Source organism: Larus michahellis, chromosome 15 (assembly GCF_964199755.1).
Source record: "Larus michahellis chromosome 15, bLarMic1.1, whole genome shotgun sequence".
NCBI classification, from domain to species: domain Eukaryota; kingdom Metazoa; phylum Chordata; class Aves; order Charadriiformes; family Laridae; genus Larus; species Larus michahellis.
In genome coordinates, this window is record NC_133910.1 from 14083729 (window position 1) to 14097494 (window position 13766).

The window sequence follows — 13766 nt, forward strand, 5'->3', positions numbered from 1 at the left end:
GCGGCCTCTGGGCTGTACAACGGAGGCGGGAGGAGCTGCCTGCAGAGCCCAGAGCGAGACAGCGGGTGCCCTGGGGTGGGACTGACCATCCCACCAGGAGCCCTGGACAGCCGGGGACCAGGACAGCGGCGGGGCCGGAGGAACATGGAGGTGCCAAGGCGTCTCCTCGCCTCCCACCCTGCCCCTCCGCAGCCCATCGCGGACTCACAGCAGAAAGAAGTTTAATGGCTGCGGTCCCTCCGCCCCGGGCAGGCAGCAATAATGGAAAACAAATTGCTGAACTTGGGAACGTTTTCAAGCACTTTAGCCTTGCAGGACACCAGACTGCTGATGAAAACCCAGCTTTGCAGGCACCATCTTAATGACAGGCCAAATTTCAAAGGCTTGCAAACTATTTCTTTTGCTGCCCCACCCCCTCAATAAAAGGTTGCATCAGAAAGAGATATTTCCATAATTTATAGTACGGGTATTTCACTGGGGAGACTCACTAATCTGTACTTACAGATACATTTAAGAAAATGCATCCTCCCACAATCCTGTGCCATTTACGACTATTGGCACAATCTGTAATACTCAGTCTTCAATTAAGGGACACCTTAGGGTTCATTATCACACAATTGCTCCCTGTGAACCATGCCAAATGCTGTTTTGGCACAGAGCTTGGAAGATGAATTAGAAGGAAGTCTTCTCGGTAATGCCCGCTCCCAATTCCCATCAGCAGCCTTTATGCCCTCCTCCAGCCATTTTTTCCCCCCTCTCCCCTCTTTCCAAGTGGCTTTTACTATCCCATCTTTCACTGTCTCTCTTGATTCTCTGGAGGTATATTTAGAGATGCTACATCTCCTTTTCTTCCGGCTCTCAACATGCCTCCCGCTCCCTGCTCTGCAGATGGGATCTTCTTTCCTCCCTCCCTCCCCCCGGCCGTAACCCCTACAGCTGGCTGGGGGCGGTGGATGGGGCTATTTTAGGTTGGAGGAGCACAAAACTCACATTTTTACAAGAAAGGGGCTAGAGCTTTCCCCAAACTTGGCCTGGCTACAACTACAAGTTACTGCCCCGTAACATACCTAATAGATGAGAGCGGCCAGAGCCCCGTCCCCCTCCCTCCCTGCTCCAGCTGCCCCCGTTGCAGGGAAACTCCTGGATGGATTCAGCCGCAAAGACAAAGTTGTGGAAGCGCAACAAGTTCCGAGTGTTAAAACCAAGGGCTGCCACCTCCTCGACAAGCAATAAAACATTTATACAGCTGTAGATGTGTGCCCTTCTGGCTTACAGAAAGCTTCCCTTTAATCAAACAGATCCTCCCGGCCCAAACAGCTTCAGTTACAGCACCTTATTGTGGGAATCCTCAGTGCCAAGTGACGCTTTGGCGCAACATCAATAGAGTTCCGCTAGAATTAAGGCTCGAGCTGCCTTCACCGATCACGCCGGACTCCTCCAGCGACACCGCGGGGGCAGGAAGGCGAGAGGACGCGGGGTCTGGGGGGACACGACTCGCTGCAAGGGAAGGGAGGGAGCGAAAACGGAGTAAACCAGACGGGAAATACTTCGCCCACAAGACACCTTGTGGAAATTTTATTATATAGAGTGTAAAATGTAACTGTCAGTCAAATAAAAAGAACACTTTTTTTTTTTAAAACACCATGCTCGACATTATCCAATTGCGTTTCTTTATAGTTAGACATTTCAAGCATAAGGAAAAATAAGGAAAGAACCCAAGAACAGTAACTTCAGTACATTTCAAAACGGAATGTCCCGCAGGGCAATTAAAAATGCAAGAAAAAATAGCTTCAATTCCGTTTTTCCTTTAAAAATACACTGTTATCTGTACAAGAAACACTACAGTAAACATTGGAAATCATATTATCCCTTTTATTAAATCAAAATTATTTAGCGCATACTGTGGTTAATACTAGATTCATTTATTTCTCTAGGTAATTTGACAAATATTAGATAAGAAAATATTTAAAAGAAATGAAAAAGCAAAAAACACCTTGGAATTAAAAAATAGTTACTACCTTTTATATGGTTTTATGTTCCACAGTGTTTGTTAAAGGTACTAATAGCAGATTCATTTTAATATTAAAAATAACAGTATTTATATTTCTGAGAGCATAGAGGAAAGTTTTTTTTTCTTTTTTTTGTTTTGGTTTTTTTTTTTAAACAAGCTTGGAGGTCTTAGATACATAAATGCAACTAGCAATGGAGACATGAAAAAATGTATCGCTAAAAAAATTAACACGTTTTTATATTACCCCTTTAGACTCTAGAAATTATACAAACCCTACAAAACGCCCCCCCGCCCATAACTTGCCTGACAGCAAAACAGTAACTGTCTCAATACAGAATTCACATAATTAATTACAATACATATCATAGTTCAGTTTTTTAAAAAATGCAATAAAATCAAAGACAGCCAAGATACAAGAAATTAGAAGTAAAACATTTAATGAATTTACATATTTAAGAATATTTAAATACTGTTTAAAATTTTTTTTTCTTTTTAGGATTTGTTACATACCACCTAAGACTTCCAAGCCACTCTTTCTGTTGCAACAGAAAAGATCGAAAAATTAAAAGGAAAAAAACACACAAAAAAGCGCCACATGTTGAAATGTCACAGCTCTGGGGTGCATTTTGGTGCCTGCAAATTCTCTGGCTTCTCTCCAAAAAGAATCCCGGAGTTTTTGTTTTGTTGGTTTTGTTTGTTTTTTTTTTTTTTTACAAATTTGGAAACAAAATTACCAGCATGTCCATAAGTTTAGTAACATTACTAATTGTTCCTGATTCTTAGAAAAGTTCAGTATAGATTATCCTACAACTAGTGTTTCACAAACAAACAGAAAAGTCTTCATCAAAATGTTGCAAATCTAGAAACCTCTGTTACAAAAAGGTTTGCTTCCACAATGATTCCAAGAGAAAAAAAAAAAAAAAAAGAAAAATTGCCACGAGGACCTTGTTCTACTGCTCCTAGAGAGAGAGGGGGAAAAAAAGGTAAAGTTACTCGGCGGCATCAAATTCTGAGCGCTGTGCAGCCCTCCTCCCCCGTTCCAGCCGAGCAGCATCTATCCCTCAAATGACGCTTCCAGCCGCTATCGGAGAGCTCTCTGCCCTAACGCCTGCTGTCCCTCCGCTCTCCTTCCAGGAGTTCGTGCCTCTTATCGAACAAGATCTCTCTTCTCTGGAGGGCCAGACTTTGAGAGAGGAATGAAGAGAACTCCCTTTTATCGCAGCTTCTAGGTCACACTTGGCCAGCGCCCGCGGCAAGCGCCGGTTCCTGCGCCCGGCTCGACCTCGGTGGTGCCGGAGAGCGGCAGCGGGGAGGCTGCAGCTGCATCCAAGACCAGCTCCTGCTCCGAAGAGCCAGAGGAAAAACAGGATTCAGCGGGGAGAAGCGTCTGATCGCACAAAGGTGGATGTGTGCTCTGCATGGACTTTTTGCCAAATGCTAAGCCATTCGCTCTGCAAACCCAGCGCTCAGGAAAGCCCTGTGGGTACCATCAGGATAAATCCCACACAACCCTCCGGAGGTTTGAGTGACAGCTGAGGTGAGATTTTACTTGGCAGCTGGTTAATCCAAATTATTTTTCAACAGCTTCCCGCTCCCTTTCAGGACAGGGTGCTCCCTCCCCGGGCCAGCGCAGAGCTTCGGCCCTAGCACAAAGCTTACAGGAGAAAAGGCAAAGTCTGCACACACGGTCCTGGACCGTGCGACTGCCACGCCAGCCTGGCTCCATCATTCCTTTTACTTCCAATTCCCCACAGCCACAAAGCAGCCTGGGGGTTATAAGGAAAGGCTGCCAGGAGAAACAAATAACCTCCCAGTTCTCTCCCCGAAAAACCCTCATCCTGTACAGGGAAGTAAGACTCTGGCATTGAAACACCACGACAGGGAGCAGTGAGAAATTTCTCACTTCTATGATCGCTTCCTCAGCCACAAAATATCTCTTTGCTTCTCCATGTGAACCCAAAGCAGAGCCCTCACACCACGGCAAGGCCATTGTACCCAGTTCCCCAAGGGAGAATGCAGCGGGATTCATGAGACGTGAATACACACCTGGCTGTGGGCCTGAGCCTGCCCTAGTGTCTGCCCGTAGTAGGCAGCCTGCTGTCTGTAATACTCTGCCCAAGCCATCGTGTAATCCGGCTGGGAACTTGCCTGAGAAGCAGCACTGGCAGCATGACCTGGAGAAAAAGAAGGGAAAAGGGGGAGATGAGCAGTTCAGTAAGACCAAGCCCAGGCTTAGGATCTCCTTTTGTAAAGCTTAAAGAAGAGCCAGCCCCCTTCCAACAGCTGCAGGCATCTGAAAGAGCAACACCGGCTATCTGCTCTTTGGATATGACACAACAAGCTTTGTGCTGGCTTGCAAGTGACAAGCCAACAGCAGCCAGAAAGCGTTACGAGACCATTCCTGCGGCTGCTGGGACAGCCTGACAGCCAGCACCCTTCATCCTCGGCCCACAGGCTCCAGCAGCACGGTGTCAAATGCAAATCCAGAAGTCGGCATCATGCGCTTCTTAACACAGTGGAGAAAGCCAGGCCCACGTTAATCCCCATGTGCAAGAGCTCTCCTACCCTCTCAACAACCCAGCGTTGGCTTTCTGCTTTTTGTTAGCATCCGTTCTTCTTGTGTGCAATGTTTCCACAGGCAGGCCAACTGCCAGCGCAGGCACGAGGTCTACTGTGGTTCCATGGGAGCACCTCTCCCGAGGCACAACAGCACGACTTGAGAGCTTTCAGCGGGAGAACTACATGCACCATCACCAACAGGAGAGGACCAAAGGGGTTTTGTAGAGGACTGGAAGCTAATAATGGCAGGGGATGGAGACGCAAGTCATCGGATTAGAGTTAACTCTGTTTATAAGAGTTGATTCATCTCCAATAACCCTGTTTCACTCACTCTGTTTTTTGAAATACTCCTCCCATGCTTTGCTGTAATCGGGATGGCTGTTCTGCTGCTGGCTCTGTTGGCCTGTGCAAAGATGACAACAAGGGGCACGTCAATACGGAACAGGTGACAATTTCCAGCCAGTGACATCTACCTTTCCACTCGACAGGCCCTGGATCTACCTCAGTTGCCCAGACTTCACGCTTCAGCTTCCACCTTTCTACAATGTTGGGCGTCTTCAGTTCAGGGAAAGCTGAGGAAGAGCTCAAGTTCCTGATTTCCTCTCACGTGTGCCCTGCTAAAGGGCATTAAGCCAAGTCTCCCCGCCGCTGGAAGCCGCTCAAGCCAAAGCACATTGGCTGGGAGCTGCTCAGTTTGCGCATCAACCACCCTTGGCTCTCAGTCCACTCCCACCTAGCACAGGGATGGAGCCTTCAACCCCCTGACACAACTGACACCTGTCACCTCGACCACCAGCCATGGAGCTGCCAAGGAAGTGACCAACCTTTGAGTCATCTCACTTGGTTTTCAGGTGTCTGCATCCTTCACTCGCACTCTCACCAGCAGAGCATGTCTGAAGGAGCCCCGGTGAGTGGTGTCTACCCGTACAACATGCCCACACATGAGCCTGCAGCGTACCATCTGCCCAGCACACAGCTCTGGGGCAGCCAAACTGCTGCTGGCTGCAGAGTCCTCAGGAGGGAGCTTCACAAGAAGTCTTCAGAGTCCTCGGAAGGGAGCCATGGGCCCTGCACAAAGCCCAGACAGCTCCACCTGCCCTCAGCACCACACCCCACACATCATCCAGGGGCATCCACGACACCCTCCTAATGGCCACGAGTGGCTCTGCGGCGTGGTCTGCAGACTCCCATCTGCACGGAGAGAGACCTTGCAGACCCCAAAACCTTATTCTTCACCTAGCACAGACTCCCCCTCTTTGAAACACTAAGACACCTTCAATCCAGCAGACCTAAGTGCTGTTGCAGGGGAGAGTCCAGCCAGCTGGGTGCAGAGGGGGGATGCCCGGCACCTCCCTTAGTCACAAAGAGCCTTCAGTGAGACACACAGCAAACAAAGAAAGCGGCAACTGGAAAACTGCAGAGAGAGGCAGGCACAGCGAGAGCGTGAGCCACTACAGGCAGAGATGGCAGGCGAGGAGGAGATCCACGTGGAGGAGAGCCCTTCCCAGCCCATCCAACCGCCTGTGCTCCGTGTACCACGACGCCGGCCAAAGTGGGGCTTTGAAGTGGGGGGAAGGGGAATATAATACACTGCAAGTGTGAAGTGGGTGGAGGGAACAGGGCAGCAGTGTCCTGTCCAGGGGCATAAAAGCGGGTTAAAAGACTTGACCAACGCTACAAGTCAGGACCTTTTCTGGCAGAGGTCAAGGCTGCCTCAACTGTCCACCTGCTAATGCCAACAAAGGACCTCCTTCAATGCCTTTTCTTCTGGGAGAATTACAGTCCGCAGCAGGCTGAAAGGACACGCAGCTAAATGCATTTCACAGCAAAATGTTTCCCCAGCCAGTTAATTTATTTAAGATGGGGGAAGTAATTAAAATCTAAATACATGTGTAGGGGGTGGGGGTCTGCCCCTCCTCCCTCAAGGAGGGCACTCTCGAGCCTGTCCCTAGGAAGCCTGCTCAGAGAAGGACTCAGCCGGCCCTTTGACAGGGCTAGCAGAGCTGCGAACAAACGGACTGCAGCACTCGGGGAAGGGACCCTTCACAAGACTGTTTTCAAATTAAAACTTAAAGTGCAAAAGCAGGTATTTACCTAGTTTCCTATAATAATCCTCCCACGCCTTGGTGAACACCTGGCCTGACTGGGTGCCACTGTGATCTGCAGCAGGAGAAAGCAGTGACGGCTGCTTAAAGCACAGCATTATCTTGCCTGTCCTCTCTCCTTACCAAGACTGACTTCAGTGTGTCTGCCTACAAACAGGAACACGAAGGATCCTAAGTAGACATGGAACTAGAAAGCCAACATTTTCCATCAGGTTCAACAGCAGAAATCAAGTATCTGCCCCCAAAACACAGCCTTGTGGTATTAAACTCATACAGGGGAAAGATAATGGCAAGGCAGGAGGCTTCACTGGTCTTGCGAGCCACCAGAAACCCGACAAACTCATTGCAAAGCAGTAATCACCGGAATACACACTGCACTACCAGTCATCAGGGGATTCAAAGGGTCTGTGCTTCTTATACTAGGCTCCAAAGCCAGGAGGTGAGAGCTTGAGAGATGACTATATGCTGCAGGAAGGGAGATTCTTTCCCCTCCCAGTGGCTGGTGGGCAGGGTAAGAGGATGTTTCAGGGAGGTGAGAAAGAAGATATGTTACTAAGGTGAGTTTTTGAAGGCATCTTGCAAGGCAAATGGCAATGCACACTTCATAAGCATTTATTCAAAGGCTTTATGGGAAGATAAAAATCACATTTTTTGTAGAGCTTTCCCTGCTGCACTGACTCCTCTGCTTCCCAAAGCTCAGGGAAGCACTGCGCTCTTGTGGGTGCACAGAAAAGGACTGGATTAAGTTTTTCCTATAAAACAAGCTAGTGGGAAAATACCCTTCTTCAGTACCATACCATTCCACTCCTGGACAAAAAAAAAAAAAAAAAGTCCTTCCAAGCCCACCATTGCATTTTGCCATCTTGAAAACAGAACAACTACTGACATTCTACAAGTCCCTAGAGCTCAAAGGAAAACTCACGATTTTTAGACTGTAATTGCTGAGGAGCAGGACTCTTCCAGAGGCATTTTTCCAAAGTGTAACACACACTTGCCATGCAGGGTTCCTAACGTCCTACTGTAGCACACATTTTAGAAGTGCACTAAGTTAACAATGCAGCATTGAGGATTTCCAGATTTCACCCATGCACAATTCCATAAACACTAAAACGTGATTACTGTTAACAGGGAATCACAAGTGCAATTGCAGGCATTGCTCCTCCAACGTTTCCTCTACCTCAGGCATCTCAAAGAGCAGGAATTTATACTGAAGTTAATAATCTACTTCATCACTAGATCAGCCTTTGCACTGAAAAGCACCTGTCATTAAGCCCCTTTAAAATTACACCCACCCCCCCACCCTTTTTGGTGCTGAGGTTTAGTTTTCACAAGACCAGGCCATTAAAAAATTTTTACTTCCTGAAAAATTGTGGTTGAAAAGCGTGTGTCGGACATTACTGACCATCACATGACCTTTGAGATTACCAAGCAGACTATGAATCTGCTCTCTTTAGGGCAAACCACTACTCTGGCTGCTGAAGACACAAGATAAGGCAGTTATACCAGCATTACCACTAGCTTTTACTGCTTCAGTCATTCTGAAAAGGGGGATGCCCCATTCCAACCTGACCAAACAGGGTTTTAGGAAGAAACAACACTTCAAACCTTGAAGAATAACAGCCAGCCTGACTCAGTGCTGGTGGCCTGAACTGGAAAGCGCAGCAGTAGGGGTGATCTGGGTTCAGTTTTTGAACTCATGACTAAAGGACATTATTTTTTTATTATTACTTACTTGAAAGCTGGTTATCCTGCTGGCCTCATTATGAGCATTTAGCACTGCGGAGGATGAGCAGTTCTCATCAACTCCAAAAAGGAGACAAGGGAACACTACTGCGGGCAGTGTGGACGAACCAAGATAGAAGCCCTGTCTATCCTTTCTTTCATTTTCTGCATCTCTTCCTAGTCTTTCCATTAGATTGGAAGTTGAAGAGTGAGAAGAGTTCATAAGGAACATTTAAAAAAGAAAATAAGCAAGAACTGATAAGGTCAAGAACAAAGGGATGGGAGGGCTCACCATCAGACACAGCGTGCCTGTTGGTGGGAAGGGGAGCTGGCAAGTGCTTGACTGTGCCGAAGAGAGTCAGGCAGAAGCATTTTTGTTAGAGAGGAACAGACAGTGAGGACCAAGTTTCTACACAAAGAGAGCAGAAACAGGCAGTAGGCACTTAAGCACACAAAAAAGCATCACAGTTTTCAATGGACATCAGCTTATTCTGAGCTGAAACACCATAGCATGCCTCCACACATCTCTTCTGCTCAGGAAATTATTTTGCTGTTTTCACACAAGTGGTCTCATGGGTGAAGCTGTGTTTTGCAGGCACAAAGCAGCAATTGCAAAGGGAACCTCTGCAGCCCTTCTCCAGCCCAGGCCCTGGACACTTACTTGGGACTTGCTGTCCAGGCTGCTGCCACGTCTGGTAGGTACTGCCCCAACCTTGCGTCATGAACGCCTGAGGACCACTGCAGGGGACAAAAAGGCTTGCTGAAGTAGACAATAAAACAGTTAACAGGTCATATACATGTCACCGACATAAGCAAAATTGTTACTTATAGTCAGCAACTGCTGAGCAAACAGGTGAACACGGGAACAAAAGGAAGTGCTGTGTAGATGTGACTACTGACTGTTTTGATACTGGTCTGTTCATGAAGCCAAGATGAAGATACATCCTACTGAACTGCACTCCCTGTGATCTATGCAGATCAAGCTTCTTCCCATGCTCTCACTGCACTAGAGGCAGGAATTTTGGAGATGCCAACACCTACCTTATTTATAGTTTAATAGTTAAAGTCCTTCCTGCAGTCAAGCTTAAAGGTTTCATCTCACTTGCTTCCTGCTTCTGAATGCTCAATCTTCAAAAGGCTCCAGTTAAACATTACACCTTCAGGGCCCTCAACCCTCCTCCCAATGCTTTTATAGCTCCCAACCATTCCTCACAGCCCATCTGTGATGAGAAGGAGAAGCTTACTTTTGATGAGGCGTAGCGGGTGCTTGACTGAACGGACTTTGACCAAATCCTCCAGGTCCACCCATGCTGGTACCCTGTCACAGAATCCACAAATATTTAATGCCAGATCTAAGCACAGGGCGAAGGCAGCTAGTATGAGCAGTAAGAAAGGGCAGAAGACAGCCTGGGACACATTCCACTAAACCCCAGCACCTGAAAGAAGTGAATACTTCTCCAAGGATGAAGTTCTCAGGACTGTCAGCATGCTCCAGCAGCTCAGCTTCAAAAGCAACTCCGGTCAGCCCACAAAGGGGCTAAACAGGGCTCCAGCACAGTTGGAAGTTTTCCTTTGAATAGCTTGGATCCTGAGGTTGGTATCAAGCCTTCTCCTCTCAGGCAATTCAGCGTAAAAGGTTGCTTTTCAGCTTTACCATGCCCCAGTTCAGTATTTTCCATACTTTGTTTTACCCAAGTCTCCCCCTTCAGTAGTACTCCAGCTTGACATTATTAAGCCCCAATACCACAGCGCTGCATTAAGTGGAAGATAAGAGTCATCCTGGGTTTACTGAAGCAAGGAGACGAGTGTTACTGTCAGTGTGATGATGCCAGGATTGTGTCATTCTTATGTACTGACACTATTGTCTTCCCTTTAAGTAATCTCCTTTGACAGCCTTCTCATACCTTATTATTGCTGTTCTTCCCCCTCTGCACACTACCCATGATTACGTCAGCAAAGAGTCAGATCCATTTTGGGACCACAGCAAAAATTGGTTCACTGGATGCTGGAGTTATCAAAGTACAAGACAGCTGCCAACAGGCAAGTGGTTTTGAAGCTAAATAATGTAATGCCATCCTGTAAGTCCAGGCCTACACATACCCAAGAATGAAACCACCACATCTGAAAGGACAGACCAAGATCAACAGAGACAGGACTTACACCAACTTTCTCATCTATGAGATGTCTAGCGAGTTCGATTTGCTGGGGAACTCCTCTGATTGTGAATATTCGTACACCAGGGTCTGTGTTCGGAGGCGGGTTTCTCTGGAGCTCAACATGGGCTCCTGACTGCTGATTTATGCTCTTGATGTTCTCACCACCTGAAGAAAAGAAAACCAAAGACTAAGACAACATTCAGAATCTTTTTCCATAAAAGCATAACAAAATCAGGCTCTGGTAATGGAATATAGATTCAACTACCATCTGTGTGCCTCAAGGGAGGTGGTCTGAGGATGGCAGCAGCACAAGAAACCACAGTACCTGAGCTCATGTTGCTCCTTTAAACTCCCTCATAAGCATGACCTGAAACCATGAGCTACTGCAATGTTCTTTCAGGTCATGGATAGTGCTGTTTTAAGAATACATAGTCCCCCTGTGTGCACATTGCTGGGCTCCCAACAAAATGCAGCATGACCAACATACACTTTGACAAATCAGATGCAAAAACTGTACTGACTGAATTCTTGTGTTAATTCACAGCTGTTCATAATCCTCAAGAAGAGGAAGTCACCTGCAATTGAAACATCTTTTTTCTTTCTTCCATAAGGCTTTTTTCTCTCCATCACTAGACATTTCATTCCACTAGCCACATACCTTGTAGCTTAAAAACAAAGCTTAAGCTTTCTCACAACCACGTGCTGTGCAATAGCTTATTCCCTTAAAGAAACCTCCACTTAACACTTCCTATTCACTCCGCAGTGTACACATCCCACCACACAACTGCAGCAGTGCAGGATTCCAGGCAGTTTTCCACTATTTCAGAGTTAGTTGTGCATGCAGTGAACATAGCTGGCTGGTTTGCCATCTGGATATGCTAGAGCACAGGAATGCTTCAAGCAGGATGCAGCAGGGCCAGCCAAAGTGGATCTGGTTTCCTGAAGACCTGCTAGGTCCCAGTCTCTTAATGAAATTTGCTTAACAAAAGCCTCAGCCAATGTTACAATGGTTCAATTATTCTTTTGGAAGCTCACACAACTTACAGACTAGCTCCACTCAACTGGAGAAATTAGGGGGTGCAGGGAAGGAAGGGGTTTTACAACTTTTAAATCACAAACCAAGAATCACCAGCCAACAGGACATACAGCAAGCAGGAAAGAGTGCAGGAAACTAACTGGATATTTTTGTTTGGTTTCAATTAAAAAGAGTCTTCCAAAATATAACCTCCTCAATTTTGCTTGCATTTCCATCCCTATACATCCAGCACAACTTCAAAACAAACTGTGGACATTGCAGACACTTGTTCATTTCATTGTAATGGACTCATGACCTTTTTAACATTTTAAAGCCTTCTTGGGAAAGGGAGGAGGAAAAGTTGCCAAAGGGCAATTAACTCTTTCTAAATGAATTTTTGAAGATGCATTTAACAAAAGATAATCGTGTCACATCCCTGGGCAGACAACAGCAATTGTGCTGGGCAGCCAAAAGCCAAGCCACTTATTTTCAGTCAAGCATGGGAAAGCAGCAAGATGAAGTTTCAAAACCAAGAAGCTTTTTTTTATCTAACGCTTTTGTCTGATGCAGACTTATCTGAAGCTCTGCTTTTAACATATTGAGGTGAGATCTGAATCAACAGCCATTTCATCAGCTTCATGAGAACACAGGACCCTTGGATCATGAAGGGGTGGAAGAACTTCTTTGCCGGGTGACAGAGGCATAACCACAGGTGCTACTTGAACAGCAGACTAGGTTTCTCCTTCCGAAAAGCGATTAAAAAAAAAAAATCAAAGCTTTCTCAAAGCGCAAGCAAGGAGAATATACATTTGAAATAATTTCTCCATTTAGCATTCAGCACCAATCTGCTAGTTGCTGGGACTGTCTCCACATCAGCCCTCTCCTAGACCATACTGCAGGATCAAGTTAGTTGGCTCTCCAGGTTTGGCCAGGGGCTGCAAGTTCCTACTCCTGTACCAGGACTTGGTGCCCTTCTCCTTCCTTACCCTCCAGTCTGGTACATGCCAAAGCGCTCCCTCCCATCCAAGCGATCCCAATTCAGCCTCCGCAGCATGCAAATGAAGTGACGCAGTCAAATGATGCTGCACGGTGCCGGAAGGAGTTCATCTTCCCCCATAATGAGGAGACCCGCTCGGCACATGGTGGCTGTCTATAGACACATTCAGCAGCCCGCTCCATTCTTCAACCTGATGGGGGGCAGAAGTGATCCAAGATCCAAGAGTGGCCCCCCAGCTGGACGTGAAATCGTAAAGCAATTAATCAAACCTGCTAAAAGGCAGAGCTGACAAGAGCCAGGCCAGCCACGTTATCTGTCAATATTGCTGTATTTATCATGGAAATCCAGCGGGGGCCCAGAGAGGCTGCGGTTTGTTTCCAAGCACCACCAAACAGAGGAAGCGCTTGACATGTGTATGGCGCTCGTCTCCACCCTTCCTCGAGTCTTTCAGAAAAGAAAAGCTGCACCTACCCACCCTCTAGAAGAAAAAACTACACACATGATTTGCAGGGAGCCGAGCACTTCTTATCAGCTCATAAAGGCTCACACTCCCAAGCTGAGAAGTGGTGCCCAGGAGAAAAGGCTCCAGGATGCTCTATGAAATATGCTGCAGAAATTGAGCTGAGAAACTTCCCAGCTCCCTCTTTTCCCCTTTCTTGAGTGGTTACATGGAGCTAGAAGCACAGCAGCAGTTACCTGGCCACATCACATACACTACATACACCTGGAAGCCAAGATACCCATTGCTTGGGTACTAACCACGGAGACCGAGTTACACATGCCTAGAGGACTCGACCAGATTTTACAGACAAGGCTAGCAGACAAGCCCTATATCACGGGGGTGGGGAAGGCTCAAGAGCAAGCAAAAAAAACCCCAACCCTGAAAACTACTCAGAAACTAAAAGGGGGGAGCAAAGGTTTTACAATTGGTCACTGTTACAAAAAAAACCCACTAACATCCTCCCTCTCCCCTACACTGCCCCACAGGCAGGGGGAGAGGAAATCAGAGAATCAGGTGTCTCGCACGAACATATGGTGAGTGTGGTACATCCACCCTGGTCCAGGCCCCAAAAGGCAATGCTACAGCCATCACTCACTTGACAAAAAATGAAGGCTGCAACAGACTAAGAGCACAGGCACTGTAAGAACACCGATTACAAGGTGGTATTACAAAGCTAGAAGCACTCAAATCACCATACAA

General features: G+C 46.9%; 1 protein-coding gene across 16 annotated transcripts in view; it reads right to left on the reverse strand.

Annotated features, from left to right (window-relative positions):
- Positions 1 to 1544: 1544 nt before the first annotated feature.
- Positions 1545 to 13766, reverse strand: part of FUBP3 (far upstream element binding protein 3) — a 40666-nt gene continuing 28444 nt past the window's right edge. For 6 of the 16 annotated variants that reach the window (XM_074608385.1, XM_074608380.1, XM_074608382.1 and 3 more), the window contains 5 exons: positions 10558 to 10718; positions 9642 to 9715; positions 9059 to 9135; positions 4058 to 4185; positions 1545 to 2970 (listed from right to left, as the gene is read on the reverse strand). In XM_074608385.1, coding sequence (XP_074464486.1) covers positions 2962 to 2970; positions 4058 to 4185; positions 9059 to 9135; positions 9642 to 9715; positions 10558 to 10718 — 449 coding nt within the window. In that variant the 3' untranslated portion in view covers positions 1545 to 2961. Of the gene's footprint in view, positions 2971 to 4057; positions 4186 to 4489; positions 4807 to 4901; positions 4974 to 9058; positions 9136 to 9641; positions 9716 to 10557; positions 10719 to 13766 lie in introns of those variants that run through there. The other 10 variants (XM_074608374.1, XM_074608373.1, XM_074608372.1 and 7 more) reach the window with 5 other exon arrangements.